This window comes from Nanorana parkeri, unplaced genomic scaffold (genome assembly GCF_000935625.1).
Source record: "Nanorana parkeri isolate BGI_ZX_2015 unplaced genomic scaffold, ASM93562v1 scaffold220, whole genome shotgun sequence".
Lineage (NCBI taxonomy): Eukaryota > Metazoa > Chordata > Amphibia > Anura > Dicroglossidae > Nanorana > Nanorana parkeri.
In genome coordinates this window covers 702,376-718,916 of record NW_017306488.1, presented here as the reverse complement: position 1 = coordinate 718,916, position 16,541 = coordinate 702,376, and the positions used below count along the sequence as shown (strand labels likewise).

General features: G+C 39.7%; 1 protein-coding gene across 2 annotated transcripts; it reads left to right on the top strand.

The window, feature by feature from the left end:
- Positions 1 to 346: 346 nt before the first annotated feature.
- OPRD1 (opioid receptor delta 1) lies at positions 347 to 14,808 on the top strand. 2 transcript variants are annotated; one of them, XM_018555972.1, is made up of 3 exons: positions 347 to 689; positions 13,082 to 13,434; positions 13,869 to 14,808. In XM_018555972.1, exons 1-3 carry the CDS (start codon positions 460 to 462, stop codon positions 14,399 to 14,401), a joined length of 1,116 nt encoding a protein of 371 aa, XP_018411474.1. In that variant the 5' UTR covers positions 347 to 459; the 3' UTR covers positions 14,402 to 14,808. The 2 variants fall into 2 exon arrangements, with proteins under 2 accessions (XP_018411474.1, XP_018411475.1); XM_018555973.1 differs by having other exon boundaries at positions 13,082 to 13,438; positions 13,876 to 14,808.
- The last annotated feature ends 1,733 nt before the right edge of the window (positions 14,809 to 16,541 follow it).

Genomic DNA, 16,541 nt, shown 5'->3' with positions numbered 1-16,541 from the left:
GACATAGATAAAATAGGAAAATGGGAAGTGGGCTCTTACTCTGATGTATTGAAGCAGAGAGAGATACATATGTTTAAAAGTGAGAGGAAAAGCTTTACTGGAGGTTGTAAGAATTATTCAGATAAGCCACAAGAGGTGCATAGAAGGTGAGTGTATTGCTGTAAGGAACAAAATATGATTAGAGGAAACAGAGAATGTCTTTGGGGATTCAGAGAATGTATGAGTAGGAGGAGTAACTGTTGGAGAGGGAAATAATAAAGCAAGGGGTGGTGGAGGAGGATCTGCATTCATGAGAGAAGGAATATTTTTCTTCCTTCCACTCCGTCCTTTCCTTTCAGTTGCTGAGGATCGAGCATCCTGTCCTCAACATCTCTCCTGCTGTCTCCACGGCAACACAGACTCGGGTACCACTTGTACTTAGCAACCTTGCAAGAGCAAGCATTACCCCACTGCTTGAGTATGGAGCTTGAGCTATCCACTTCCATACTATACTCAGACATCCTTTTCTACAATGCCACACAGAACCTCTCCTTCTCCCCCACATCCAACAGCAGCTTCAGTGTCCCAGGCCAGGGGGTCTCCAGAAACCATGCTTCAATTATTATGGCTGTGGCAATTACTGCTCTTTACTCAGTGGTGTGCGTGGTGGGGCTCCTCGGCAACATCCTGGTCATGTATGGAATTGTGAGGTACGGGCTTGGAACTGCCTGGATGTACAGAGTATTAACCATTTCTTCTCTTAAGTATCAGTTCTGTACCTGCCAGAGTGCATTATATGACATTGCTTGTGAGGAATGTGTGTATGCAATGTGAAAAAATGTGTAGAAAATTGATAATTGCTGCATGTCACCTCTAAGCATAGATAGATAGATAGATAGATAGATAGATAGATAGATAGATAGATAGATAGATAGATAGATAGAGTTGTATATGCATGTGTATGTATACATGCGTTATATATACAATCATCATATACAGTACTGTTTAGCCGTGTAGACTGTAAATTTAAATAGATTGCTTTGTTGTAAGTTTGTTCAGTAAGGCGGTTTTGCGCTGTACATGTAATCCAGTTTTCAGAGCAGGTGCACTTATCCGCTTTTTTTTTCTGCTTATGCATACTGCGCGTATGTTCTGTGTCTTTGCCACTTCTGTTAGTGCACTGCCTTCTATTTGCAGTACATGTCCAAGATACACTGGTAATAGGAGCATGAATGACCTGAAGACAGACGTCTCAATTAGACTGGCATTTTAGAAAACAAGAGGGCAGGGGAATGCTATTCTTTTCTAATCCAATCAGTCTTGTCCCATCTTCTTGTGTAATGCATGTAATAACCAATGTCTCCTTTCTACGTCTTCTACTATCTCCAAGTAACCTATATCTATGTCAATATTTATGAATAGCTGCCCCAACATCCATTCTGCAATAAATGTTCCTTACCCTAATGGCTAATATAATCTAAATTATATTAGTATTGATCTTTTTTTTCTTCTTGTGCCTATAGCTTGCATATCTTTATGTATGCTTTAACTAATGTTATACATTTAATCCTTGTAATTCCAAGCTTCACATTTTATAACTAATAGCTGCATAATCCTCCCCGGTCTTCCCAGTAAATCTTCTACCTATTCATTCTCCAATCTCTCCATATAGCTGTTTAATATAACTACTATTCTTACTCTCTCTCTGCATATGACTATCACCTATAACTTTTCACTGATCTTGTTGATGCATTATGCATAGAACTGTTTGTATACTTTAACTGCTCCTAAAACTCTTTGCACCACATAGCAGCTAACTACTTATTAGGTTATGCACCTTCAGTGTAATATTGTTTCATTAGTTATTCATATTCTGTAAGTTGATATGGGCACTTAACTTGACTATGTTTTTAAATGTATTGCTGTTACTCTTTTTTAGCTTTTTAGTATCATACGGCTTAATTTGTTAGTCTACCTTAGAGAATACATTCAAATTTACTTCTAAATGCGTGCTATGACTGTGAATGTCACAAGTATTGCAAACAGCATTAAAATGTTCTTATGATCTTGGTATTATTCTGAAAGTTATTCGTTTTCCACTAAAAAGTATCTATAGCAATAGTCATAATATATATAGCTATATATATATATTTAGTCTGGGATGAGGTTATTAGTTCAGCAAGATTCTGTCTAAGGATATTTTTGTCTTTTTTGGCACTGGCTCTCTCATATAGGATGACAGCTGGCATTGAACCTAGAAGCGGAATGATTTGTGATCCTATGCATGCCTACTGCTGTGATTCTTTATCCGGTATTCCTTGAGGAAATGTGATATACTTCTGATTTATTAAGCATTTAGGCAATGTCACATTAATTAAGCAGTGACTATAAGCACTTTGGGTAAAACATGTAATTAAATGCCTTCTATAGAATCATATGCCTCCCTGCTTAAATGATTTACTTATTTAAAGTTAAAAAAAAGCATTCAGAAGCAATTCACATGAAAGCCTTAATATACAATTTGACTACTCACAAAGTTGTCCATTTATCTGGCTACAGTCAGTATATATCAACACTAAACTCATCATTGGTCACTGACATATGAAAGGATTAGAACAGGCACAACCAGAATGGTCATTGTATCCCAGTCTTCAACAAGCTTGCTTAGCACCCTATTGATTTTATTAGAATGATTTTTGGGATTCATTGCTTTAATGCATATGTGTGACATTAGGTGAATGTCCATTTTTTCTTCACTGTTGACCATTATAAATGGACCTATAAATATCATGTAAAACCAGGAGTATGTATGATGCTACAAACTAGTATTTGTTTGACCATTACAGAAAAAACAATTCTTGTTAGTAGTTCATTGTACACTGTCTAAGATTTTCAATGACCGCTAAAGCAAAATCATTTAGAATTCTTTTTCTCTAGACTATACATAATTAAAGTTATAATTCCACCAATAAATCTATCATCAAGCTGCAGATATTTTGAAAGCAGCATGCCATTATTTGACTGCCATGGAAAAAGATATGCACCTTGTAAGTCAGGCTGTGGCAGCTTCCAGAAGACAGATATTTAGCATAATGACAAATTCCTTTTTTTAAATGAACAATGGATTTTAGTGCTTTGTATTTAAGATAGTAATAGCTAATTCAACAGGCTTGTGATAGGTTTCGCAGTGCACCCAAAAGTGATATTTTAATTATAAGTCGAGTCAGCCCCTGGCTTTTTTTAATATGTCTTGCAAACAGCAAAATCTCCCTGTAATAATTCCAAAGTGAAAAAAAAAAAAAATCAAACATGGAGAGTGGGACCCCTTTACTTTGGCTACAGCAGGTGAATAGACCCTGGAATTCAAGCGCAGATATCTCACTAATAGAGGACCCAAGAGAGACAGAACACATTGTCAACATCTGAAATATTCATTTTTGGTGGATTGACCATTTAAGTATGTTTTTTTTTTGCAGCAAACGCATCATCAACTTGATATTAGTTCCCCAGTATACTGTATTTTGTTTCATTCTAGTATTCATTTATATTTTGGGTTATGTATTAGCTTTTGATATAACTGTAAGTTAGTTTTGTACCCAACAGGCCGTGCAATTTGTTTCTGAGCATACAAATACCCAACAGTTACTGAAACAATGCATTATGGGAATAAATGTCAGCTTCAAAATTCCTAGAAAAACAAAAATATAATCTTCAATGTACCATACGAGAAAAGTTTGAAGGATCTTTGTTAATAAGCAAGATATGGTATAGTAAGGTGACTCTGGAGAAACAAGAAAATAGATAGAACTGTCCGCATATATAACACATTGTTAGCAATGATGTGAAGATTCCCTTAAATTGACTAAGTGAAAAGCTTCGAAAACAGATTTCTGCATCAGACAAGGTTTCAGTGGCTTATACCCCAAAAATATACTCCAATAAAAGGTATTGCCTACATTTTTACTTTTCATTTCCTGTCTATGACTTACATGGTAAAACACTTCACCGTTGACGTCACTAGATGGTCATAAGGCTGAACATATAGAGTGTAGAGTCAGAGTCTACCTTAGTTTCTTAGCCCATGTTAAAAGAAAACATCTATTGAGTGCATTCATATGTGTTATCCCCCCCAAGACAAAAGTATTTAAATTTCAGCATCTGAAATTGTATTCTCGCATTACAAAGATCTTTTTTAGTGTTAAAGGATACACTCAGATTGTCTAGGTCTGTTAAAGCCATTTGATAAATCCATTATTACATAAATGTGATGAGTCAGTAAGAGCAATATTACAGTTCTGAGGAATTATTTACATTGGAATAAATTCTGAATTTGGAGACTTGGCATGTGTAAGGAAATGTTGGATTTAAGCATCTTTAGATTGCATCTTCACACTCTGTTATGAGTTCACAGTTTTCATAGCACTTACTGTACAAGAGTTTTCAGATACAAATATTGTCTTAGTGGATATATGCAAGCTTTATAAATGGAGTCACTTAACTGTACATTATATTAAAAACATTAGCAGAATTGTGGTGTAAATTATCATCATTATTATAATTACTGATTTATGTAGTACCATTATCTTCCAGGGCACTGTGCATAAGTCATGCAGGAGTTATATCTTCCAGAGCACTGTACATAAGTTATACAGGGGCTATAACTTCCAGAGCACTGTACATAAGTCATGCAGGAGTTATAGCTTCCAGAGCACTGTACATAAGTCATGCAGGGTATATCTTCCAGAGCACAATACATAAATCATGCAGAGCACCTTCCAGTGCACCTTATATAAGTCATGCAGGAGCAGCTTTATCTTTTAGAGCTTACCACCTTACCTTCCTCTAATAAAGGTCCAAACAATAGATGGATTTGGAAGCATTAGTAATACTTTGCATTAAAATGTGGTGGTGGGAGAAGTCATGAACAAATCTAGTGGTAGAAGAGATGTTATTAATGAATATTATACATCTTCCACAAAATAATGGATCTGATGGTACATTTGAAGACTTTGAGAATTGTTGATTGCTTTAATACAGACTATGTTGTTAAAAAAAAAACATCTGCAAGTACAAAGTGCAGACACCTCTAGGTATTCAGTATCCTCTTATATCCTATTAGTACAGCCGCATCTTTGTCAACTTCAGGGTTCTATTGTAACTTGCTGCAACCTCCCACCCTCCTGAGATTCCTATTGGTTCTATTGGTTCATCAGAATGGCATGACATTTCTCCCTAACAGAAGGGTTTTGGAGGCTGTTTCATGTACATGTCAGCACTGCATATGTGAGGAAGTTCCAGAGGTGGGGAACAGCATGAAAGAAGCCCTGGCAAAAGAAAGAGGAAGTAGCAGGTACAGGTTCTGGGTTGAAGTATTCCTGGAGGCCAGATGTGAGAAAGAGAGAAATTATTGAGAGCTACATATGTTTGAAGTAGGATTCTGAATTGTGTCATTTTTATAGATTGCTGCAAACAGGGCAGCCATCAGAAATTTTGTGGCCCCTTACACGGCTTTAGGCCAGGCCCCCCCAGGGCTGAGTGACCCACTGTACGCAGGGCTGATTGACCCGCTGGACGCGGGAGATCAGAAGAGCAGCGGCGCCGATGGGGCCCCAGCCTACTCCGATGCCGCTGGATCAGCAATGCTGGGGCCCAGGGCTGCTAGGTCCAGCTCTCCTCCGGCGCCGCCTCCTCGCCTGTCACAGTCAGCCCATACTCTTGTAAGGGTCCCGGACGGGCCCCCCAGGCTGCCTGGGCCCCTTACATGGGTATTGGCTGTACCCCCCTTGATGGCGGCCCTGGCTGCAAATGCAAGTATTAAAGTAATTAATTGGGAAGATCATTAAACCATGTACCTGTATCATGCATGAGATGATACAATAGATGCTGAAAGTACTTGATAGAATGTAAATGTGTAAACGAAATTGTCAAAAGACAAAGGGGGTTATTCACTATTGAGCCGAAGGATAAAGCCGTAGCTTCAGATGATCCTTCGGCTCTCTTCGGCCGCCAGAGCCCTTCAGTTCAGTCGAACTACAAGACTCTAATAGGTGCCGGCCAATAGGAAACAGTTGGGCAGAGCTAGCAGTCACTGCTAGCTCCGCCCAATTGTTTTTCTTTTGCCGGCATCTATACCGGCTTATTTGTCAAATAATTTTTATATAATTTTGTAATTGTTTTAATTATTTTTTAAATTTTCCTACCTTTTTTTAAAATTTCACTTATATTCTATTCTGCTCGGTACCACAGAGGTACCAAGCAAAATAGCCAAGCCGAATGGCGCTCGGCGGTATTCGGCTATTCACTTACTGTCGTTTGGCCCCTATGAGAATAGGGGCGAAAGGCAGCGAGTGAGCTGCCAGAGGTTCGGCACAGCCGATCTAGATGTTGGATCGGCTGAGTCGAACACCTTCTGAACTTCGGCTCAGCCGAACATGCAGAGCACAACTTACAAAGTGGTAAGCAAGCAGTGAGCTAAGAAGAAAATTGACTATACAGCCCCTGTGGTGCTGGTGGAGAGCAATGCCGCTAAGAGCTGGCTGGGGAGATGTGTAAAGGCTCTGCATCTACCCCTAAGCTCTTAGCAACCTGGGACGCTCTGACCAGTGTCCCGCCGAGCTTCTGGCAACCAGTGACATCAATAATTTCCAGGAGCGTGGCGGGACACCAGCAAGAGTGTCCCAGGCTCCTAAGAGCTGGGCAGAGTTGTGTATGGCCCTTACACATCTCCCCACCTGGCTCTTAGCAACCTAGGATCCTCTGGCCGGAAAGGGGGGCTGCAGACACACTACAAACATTGTGCAGCAGAGCGGCCAATCCACTCTGGCTGCTGCCCCTCCACATGACCCAAAAATATGCTGCCTGAGGCAACACCCTCATGCAACCTCATTATAGGCAGGGATCTAAGCGGAGTGGTCCCCTGCATTGACAGTGCAGGACCAGTGACAGCTGACCTGGGAGGTGGTGAGAGACACAGTGAGCAAAGAACGCGGGTGGTAATGGTATAAGTAAGCACAGGCAAGGATCAGAAGGAAACAAGAGTAGATTTAACAAAACAGAAACTGTGCTGTTTTTTTGCCTTTTAGTTAAGTAAAGGAGAGCATTACAGAGGTGCATAAAATGATTGAAAAGAACAGGGTACCGAACAGCAGATTTTGTACCTGAGGCTTGAAGTAAGGACATCATTTTTGACTTGTGAACTAGTAATTACGGTGACTGGTTAAGCACAGGTTTATTGAATCTGGGGAATTGAGTGTGAAGAGATCTGGGAAGCTGCAGCCATCACTGTTAAATAGTTGTAGTTGTGTTTTAGATTGGTATACATTACATTTTATGAGAAGGTGTTACAACAAAGAGAGGAAGTGTGTGTTATTATATTTCTTTGTATACTTTCCTGTACCCGCATTTCCTGTCTTGCTCACAAAGGTTTCACCACAAAGGAAGTGTGGGTGAATCTGCAATATGGACAAAGACAGAACTAAAAAATAAACTGACAGTAGTGTCAACCCTCCCATAAAATAATTTTTTATTTCCTTCTGTTTTTTTTTAACTCTTGGAGAGTTAACCTCACTTCCTGTTTGGTAAAACCTTGCAAGCAGGAAAGAAAGTGGGGTTAATCTCTTTAACCTAGTTGAACAAAAATACATCCATTGGAGGGAAGACATCTCAATTATATGTATTTTTTCTGTGTATTTAGCAATAAACACTGCGCAACAACATATATTTACTATAGAGCACAGTACAGGATGCAAATAGTGTATAAGCCCTGATCATTAGAGCTTTCAATGAAAATAACGCATACCAGATAAGCCATTTGCGTGGAGGCCACAAGTTTGATTGCTAAATGTTATAGATGAGCATGCAACAGGATAATTAAGAAACGATAGATTAACACCACCAATTTATGTAATGTTAGCAAATGATTGGACAAGTGACATTTATTTTTGCCGATGGTGTCATATACTACAAAACATTATCTGCTAATGATGGCATGCAATCACATTATAATGAATCTGAAGTCAGAGGTGACATCAGAAAAAGAGGAAGGTTTATTTACATTGAACAGTCATATGTGGTCGATACATTTGTGTTAATTTTCTTTGAGAAGAGAGGTTCCTTTATTTATGTCTGGAAAGAAGAGCTGCTATTAAGAAAGAGTGGTGTGCGAATGAACGGGTCGGTCATGTCAAACTGTCAATGTCATATACAAAAGTATGCTTTTGTTTACTTGCAATGTCTGTTTGAAGTGTGTGACAAGTAAATTACCTTCTAATTTGCATTTACATATATACTGGATCCAAATGCTAATTAGTAACCGTTCCATGGTTTGATGGTCTTTTGTACAAATGTGATTGGATTAAATCTGATGACATTACGAATGCAAATGTCAACAAATTTATTTTTCAAACTAGTTGACATTTTTCGTCTACCACCACATTCTTTTTGTTTATGGCTACCTTGAAAGACATATAAAAATATGCGGAAGACTACCAGCATAAAGGCTAAGGTTTTCTGTTGCTCTATGCACATACTGTAATTGAATGGATCAGTATGTATTTTCTTACAGTTCCATTACAGTTCCAGGGGAAATTTATTTCTAGAGTAAGAAAAGAAGAGAACTGACTATTCTGAAGGCTTCAGATAATACATTTATTGGAATATAATTGGCAACTCTATTGTGAAAATGCAACTCCACAGTGAATAGTTCGTTGAGTGTTTTTGAAGGAGATTAGATATTGTATTTGGTGCCTGATGTTCCAGCAGGCACAATCTGTTTAGCTAAACGTCTTTCATCATCATCAGATTTGCAGAATTATGAATTGAAGTGCAACACTTTAATAGTCCAGATACATCTTTATTCAATGTAAGGATGAGGGGACAGTATAGAAATATCCAACACATTTCAGGGACTCATACAAATACCCCCTTCATCAGGACTAAGAGAGAACAAAAGCAAAGATCTATATCAACAGACTATCACAGTACTGCTTCAGTATGGTGAACATTTGCATGAGATAATATAACAATGGTTAGTGCGGGATTAACATAGGGGCTATTGAAGTGCCAGCGCCAGGCACACCAATGAAAATGGGCCCACCTTGGTATGCAGCATAGCGAGGTGATCCAAGCTGGCTGGCCGAACACAATCAGGCAGAGGCAGCGATTTAGTCAGGCAAATTAAGTGAACGCTCGCTGGGGCCTCACGACCATGCGGCGAGGCCCCAGCAAACGGCTGCCTATTTAGGAAGCTGCTTCTACAGTATATAGTATAAAGGGAGCCTGGTAATGAGGGAGCCCAGTACAGGATGCGGATCACCTACTGCCTTTTCTCCCCCCAACAGTAGCTGAGTACAGATACTGGCAGTTGATGTGTGAGGACAGATGCTGTCTCTCCTCTCTCTCTCTGTCCTGGCTGTCTCTCCTCTCTCTCTCTCTCTCTCCTGGATGTATAATGCTGCATTGCTGTATAATGTATTGCTGGGATTTGTTGTCCTTTATAGCTGATGGTATTCTGCATTGCTGTATAATGCATTGCTGGGATTTGTAGTCTTTCTATAGATTGGAGTCATTCTGCATTGCTGTACATTGCATTGCTGAGATGTGTTATGGTGAAGGCGTGGGTTGGATTCTGTGAAGGTGGCACTGGATAGCTTCAGGTTCCACCTTCATTGAAACATCAGCCATGCTGGGCCATCCCAAAATACAAATAAGCCTCAGGACAGGCCTGTTTAAGGAGCTGCTGGAGAAAGAATTAATGAAGATATAGCTACTCACTTCACATAGTATACTAGCCAGATTCTTATTACTTTATCCTTGAGCAGCTTAACCTCCCTGTCGGTAATCCCGAGTCTGGCTCGGGGTGAATTTTCAATGCTAGGAGCGGTAACCCCGAGCCAGACTCGGGGCTGCAGAGAAAAGTGACACTCTGACACTCACCTTGTCCCTGCGATCCCGTGGTGGCGTCTGCTGTACGCGGCCCGAAAATGAAACTAAAAGCCGGCATCTGACTTTTTTTTTTTTAACAGGTAAAAACTAACTCAACCACGTCCCTTATCTCCCCCCCCCAACTCCCGAAGTCACAATCCATCTCCACAATCCATCTCCCTCAGATCACCCCTCAGACGATGCAGGCGGGAGCACGGTCTCTCCACTCGGGCCCTCCAGAGTGAGGCCCCTAGCCGCCACCCAATCCCCCCAGACCCGATCAAATTTGCGAACACAGTTTCGGCTCATATAAGTTAGTCTGTATATCAGAAGCATCCGGTCAATCGTGCCCAACCATTGTCCCACCGTAGGAGGGGAGGGCAGCTTCCACCTCAGAATAATTTCCCCTACGGGCGTAAAAAGCCACATGGAATATAAGAAGCTTTGTTGCCTTAGGAGCCTGCAGCGTCTCTCCACAGCCCAGTAGAAATATCAGTGGGTCCATGTCAAGCTGATGTCCGGACACCGCGCTTATCTAGTGCACCTTGCATCAACGTTGGGGTAGATTTTAGCCAGCCTAGTTGGGGTGTAGTAGGCCCTATGTAGAAATTTAAGCTGGATAAACCGCTCCCTGGGGGAGATCACCGTGGAAATGTAATTCTGGACACAATCCTCCCAAAGATCCTCTGTCAGGGCAGGTATGTCGGCCTTCCACTTCACATAGAGTGGTATCAGCTGGGAACCCCCCTCACATGTCAGCCTAAGGTATGAGAGGTTTTCGTATCCCCTTTGACCTGAGGAATCGCTCAAACCGTTCCGAGTCAACCCTTATCATTATAATTATTTATTATATTATAATTTCTTATAATTATTTATAATTTATTATATTATAATTTTTTAATTTCGTGTTTCAAACTTTATCATACCTGGGATGTCTACTGGACTCTTGTTTGGACAGATTTAGGTGAGTTATTCCTAAGATTTACTAAGAATTACAGGCCTACAATATAAACAACAAATTTCCATGCAAAAAATTGTACCGCTTTTGGTACAAAATTCCTGACATAATCATACCGCCAGGGAGGTTAAACAGGCCTGTCCAGAAGCCTGCTTCTATTTCAGGATGGCCCAGCATGGCCAATGACTATTGGGGCGCTGTAAAGCTTTCTCGCACAGGGCGCCTAAAGGCCTAAGGCCGGCCCTGTGTGGAGGCACCGCTGGATCACCTGATTCTGTGGAGACAGCGCTGGATCACCTGATTCTGTGGAGGATTCGCTGGATAGGGCAGAGGCAGGCAACAGCAGAAACTGGCCGCAGGAGGAAGATAATAGAATTCAGATATGCACATAGAATACTACGCCATGTCGGAACTACCAGGGTCGCAGAAGTTGCAGCTGTGACTGGGCCCTGGCGTTCCGCAACTTGGGTGACCCAGACAGAAGGAAGAGGGCCCCAGTAACCACCGACATTGTATTTCCTTAGTAAGGCCCAACAAAATCCTCACCACCAGACCCATGATGCCCTTAATCCGGCCCTGGCAGTGGTGCCAATAATGTATCAAATTATGAGTATTCTGTAGATAAAGATTTTGTTTAATGTTAATGTTTAATGTTTAAATTATTTCATTTATTTGCATGTAAAGTGCAAATAAATTAAAAGAAAATAAAAAAATAAAAATCATAATTATATTAAACTTTAGATAAAATGGTGATTCAAATAATAAATACTACTTTTATTACCATTTGAATTACCATTTCTAAGTAAGGTTTAATACAAATATGTTTCAATTTTATTTTGGTTTATGAAATTATACCAATTCACCTTCCACAATATTTTAAAACAATCAATTCATTATTAGAAAAATACAGAGATTTTTTTTGTGGTCTCCTAAATGTATTTGCACTTTTAGTTCCACATAGCTTTTATCTACAGAATATTCATAATTTGATATATTATAGGCATGATGTTGTATTATCCATGCAAATGTTCACAAAACAGAGGCAGTACAGTGATAGTCTATTGATATACTGTAGATACTTTTGTTCTTTGCTATCCCTGATAAAGTTTAGACATGCTATCTGTGTTATTTTTGGGGCAGTGGAACTAAATGAACAACAACAAAAAAATACTTTTTAAAGTTCGCCCCACCCCCCCCATGTCAGATTTAGGGGTCCTGACATGTAAACTATTTTTTTTTTTATTAGCAACAAAAACTTTGCACCAAACAGCACTGAACAAATAGTGGTGAATGCAAATGTAAAGAAGAACTCTGGGCACAAATTGTATTAACCCTGCAATGGGACTACCCCAGCAGTGCAAGGGTTAACGTCTCGTTTTTGCCTAGGGTAAAAAAAGGGTTGTTTTTTTACCTGGCTCCTGATCCTTGGAGCTGGCCAGCTCTCCAAGGATCAGGAGACGATCAATTCCTAGACCAGTCCCTGGAGCGATTCTCCCTCTACATTGCAGCAGTGTAAGGTCTCTGGGTCATCATGTCCAATACAATAAGTATTGTTGGATATGAAGACGAGGAGGGACCTACCATCGCTGCAGCATAGCAGGAATCAGGCTGGTGGGAGCGCTGCTGGCTCTGAGGATCGGGTGAGTATAACTTTTTGTTTACAATAGGCAATAATGAGCAGCTAATCCTTGCAGTGGGGGGGGGGGATAGCCCCACTGCTAGGGTTAATACAATTTGTGCCCAGAGTTTAAAGACAAAAACAATAACAGAGACTAGCCCAACTATTAAATCCAATGTAACACTAACTATGTATTACTGTAAGGCACTTAGCTTGCATATACTGTAATAAATATGATGTTGTCTAACTTTTTTGTAACTGCTAAGTGCAGCAGCATAGGTTAATATACCCTGTCCTGGCAGCATATAGGAGTTGGACAGCAGCTTTCTTACACAAAGCATTGGCCTGGCTCTCCAGCGGGTTCAACACTCTGATTCCAAAAACCACTCCAATCAACAGTGCTGTATCTTTCAAAATCACAGTTTATCACTCACAGTATCACTTTGACAATACTTTCTTCCTTCATTGCCTGTGTATTTGACAACCAATGACATTAGGAGAAAAGCAGAGAAGCCATGTATTGGGTTTAGGTTCTGAAGCTGTATTAGATGCATGTTAGGTTCTTTATAGAAAATTAAACAACAAAATGTTTCTGTTTTTCACAGATACACCAAGATGAAGACAGCAACCAACATTTACATCTTCAATCTTGCCTTGGCTGATGCACTGGCAACCAGCACTTTACCTTTTCAAAGTGCCAAGTATCTCATGGAGACCTGGCCATTTGGAGAAATCCTCTGCAAAGTCGTATTGTCCATAGACTACTACAACATGTTCACTAGTATTTTTACCCTGACTATGATGAGTGTGGATCGTTATGTAGCCGTGTGCCATCCCGTGCGAGCATTGGACTTTAGAACCCCCTCAAAGGCCAAAGCTATAAATGTTTGCATCTGGATTTTGTCATCTGTTATTGGAGTGCCCATCATGGTTATGGCAGTTACCAAAACAAATAAAGGTAGGCGAGCTTTAGTGTTGTCTGTACACTGTATTATGCTGAATGTTAAATACCTATTATTTACCCTGTAGTTTGCCAATGCAGATTTCCTTTAACTTAGTCCTCCCAGGCAGCATATTCTTTTTTTACTTTCACTACTCCATCACTCTGTTAAGCTACTAAGACAACAATACATACATGTATTATACCATATTTTAACTTTCCTATTGAATAAAATAAAATCGTTTTATAAAACTATGAGATTATACCAATTATACATTTAAAAAAAAGGAATGATAGGCAACATTTATGATGACCTATGCACTGTATTACTTCAGTTATACTTTAAGATTGGGTAATGTGAAAAATTTGTAGCATACCTTTTGTTTTTTGTACATTTAATAACAGGATGTAAATCAGTTACTAACAAGTTTCTATCTCTTCAACTTCTACAGTTGGCAGCATCACTTGCATGCTTCAATTTCCTCGCCCTGATTGGTATTGGGATACCGTTACCAAAATCTGTGTCTTTATCTTCGCTTTTGTGATTCCAGTCTTGGTAATTACAGTATGCTATGGGTTAATGATCCTTCGCCTTCGCAGTGTACGCCTCCTGTCTGGATCAAGAGAGAAAGACCGCAACCTGCGCCGCATAACCCGTATGGTTCTAGTAGTGGTGGCTGCCTTCATCATCTGTTGGACACCCATCCACATCTTCGTTATTGTGTGGACTATGGTGGAAATTGACAAGAGGAATCCTTACGTTGTGGCGAGCTGGCATTTCTGCATTGCCCTGGGATACACCAATAGCAGCCTGAATCCAGTGCTTTATGCCTTCTTAGATGAAAATTTCAAGAGATGCTTCCGAGATTTCTGCTTTCCCTTCCGCTCACATGCTGAACAGAGCAGTTTCAGCAGAGCCCGTAACACTACCCGGGACCAAGTATCCACTTGCGCCCAGTCACATGCTCCAGACAAGCCAGTATGACTAGACATGGATGGCCGAAGGAGAGGCTCCCGAGGCCGCCGAGTAGAAGATCTGAACTCAGAGGTCACTCAGGTTACCAGTACCACTGAATTTTAGCAGTAGGTACTTTGGGCCTAGCTTTATGTGCTGTTCGAGAATACGAAGGTATTGTGACACTTTCCTATGATAACCATTGTGTTCTAGACTTCTTCAAATTCCTTCAATCTTTTCCAACAGAGCAGACAATCAGACTCTTTTTACACAAATGAATCTTGACTCTAAGCTTCAGCTGTAGCTGGAGTGGTAAAGAGTTTACTAGTGATATTGCTACCTAGATATCTTCCATAAAATTTAATATTTGACTGTAGTTCATGCTGTGAACAAATGTCCAATCATTGAAAGCGTTGACAGTTAAAGCAAATCCAGTGCATGGACTACAACATTTTCCTACTAATCTCAGTTATGACATGTCTGTTTTGCCTTGAGCTGACACTCTCTACATACTCAAAAAAGGGGTTTCTTCTTTACCGAAAATCTTCAAGACTTGTGCAGAATGAAGACGTTCTTCAGGCGTTATTTGATTGTCTTTGATGTCTACCAGGTCTTGCTATACAAGGCCTGTTATGGCCAGAACAGGACAAAACACCCTATTTAAAACGGGAAAACTGCATCAGAAAAAAAAAAGCTTCTTAGAAAGTAGAGCCTGAAAAATCTAAATGTGATTTTTTTTCCGAAAGGAAGCAATAAACAACATGCACAAAGAACTTGCATTCTCTTATGAGGAACATATTGAATACAGAAGAATCTTCTTAGTCTTTGACTCTATACATGACTGACTTACTGCCACTCCATAAAGATTTCACAAAAGCAACATAGAATTCCATTATATCGCTATATATATATATATATTTATATATTTTATCTTTCTATAACAAACCAAGCATTTGGAAGCTATAAATCACAGAATGGCTATGGAACAAGACATCAACTTTGATTGATGTTGTTACTAAGTTCTGTTACCTGGTAATTTGTACTGTGTCCCTTAAAGGGATATTTTGGAGTGCTGACAGAGTTCTAGTTTATGTAAATTAGGTGTAAATTATGTCAAGATCTATTAAAATTAGAGAAAGTGATGATGACATTGCTGTGTAATATTCCAACATAAATAGTGTGGAGATAGATAGATAGATAGATAGATAGATAGATAGATAGATAGATAGATAGATAGATAGATAGATAGATGTACATATTTCTACAAACTTGCCTATGTACAAAAATGTGCATACATAAATTATGAATATTTTATATAAATTATTTATGAATATTATATTATACTGGTGATACTGTCTAAACAACCCCCACTTAAAATATTTCTGCTCGCTCCCCTAGCTTTTAAAAGTTATCAGGAAGATATGTTTTGATATAGCAATTGCAGTGTTGTTATACCTTTTTGTACCCATTTCTTTAATAAGCACTGTATAGAAACAGCAGTGTATTTCAGTTGAATGCCATTTGCACAAAGTCGATAACGGTGCTTGAATAACAAGTATTACATTTTCAAGCAACTTTAATCCTTCAGTAGCCTCTACATTTAACTTCTTGCAGATACAAAGTACCAGGATCCAAGAATGGTAGATATGATTCCCTGATAGATCATTACTGCTCCACTCTGGGGGGGTTTGAGTTCACCAACCTTCAGCACAACTATTTGTGTCCTGCTCTTATTTTGGGTGAAGTTGTTCTTTAAAGGGAATTTGTCACTTATGTACAGGCCCATCACAGAGATAAACTACATTCTTTAATGACAGTGGTCACTCTGACAAATCACATGCTGGTTTTGAGTTCAGCTTCACTACCCTGGCATTTTTATCTAGGCCAGAAGACCAAGAGTGGCTGTTTGAACTGTAGACTGTACTATGTTTCTGAAAAATGTCTGTTCACATGGGAGCTGAAACTGCTGACTTGATTTTAAGGTGCATGCTCCAGAATTATTATCCTGAATTCACTCCCCAGTGTGTTACTGACGTAGAACAAGCAAGTGCAAGTTAGATGCCCTGACATCTGTCAGGCAGGTGCACATTCAAGCTCAGTGACCCACAGAGTAGTCAAGCAGGGATAAGAATAACTGCTCTGGATCATGTACCTTTACAGGAAAAATGAA

Bases quoted from the DNA above. Each gene is read 5' to 3' on its own strand.
- OPRD1 (XM_018555972.1), top strand. From the start codon at position 460: ATGGAGCTTGAGCTATCCACTTCCATACTATACTCAGACATCCTTTTC. The intron at 690-13,081 runs GTACGGGCTTGG...TGTTTTTCACAG, and splicing joins GTCATGTATGGAATTGTGAG to ATACACCAAGATGAAGACAG. The intron at 13,435-13,868 runs GTAGGCGAGCTT...CAACTTCTACAG, and splicing joins AGTTACCAAAACAAATAAAG to TTGGCAGCATCACTTGCATG.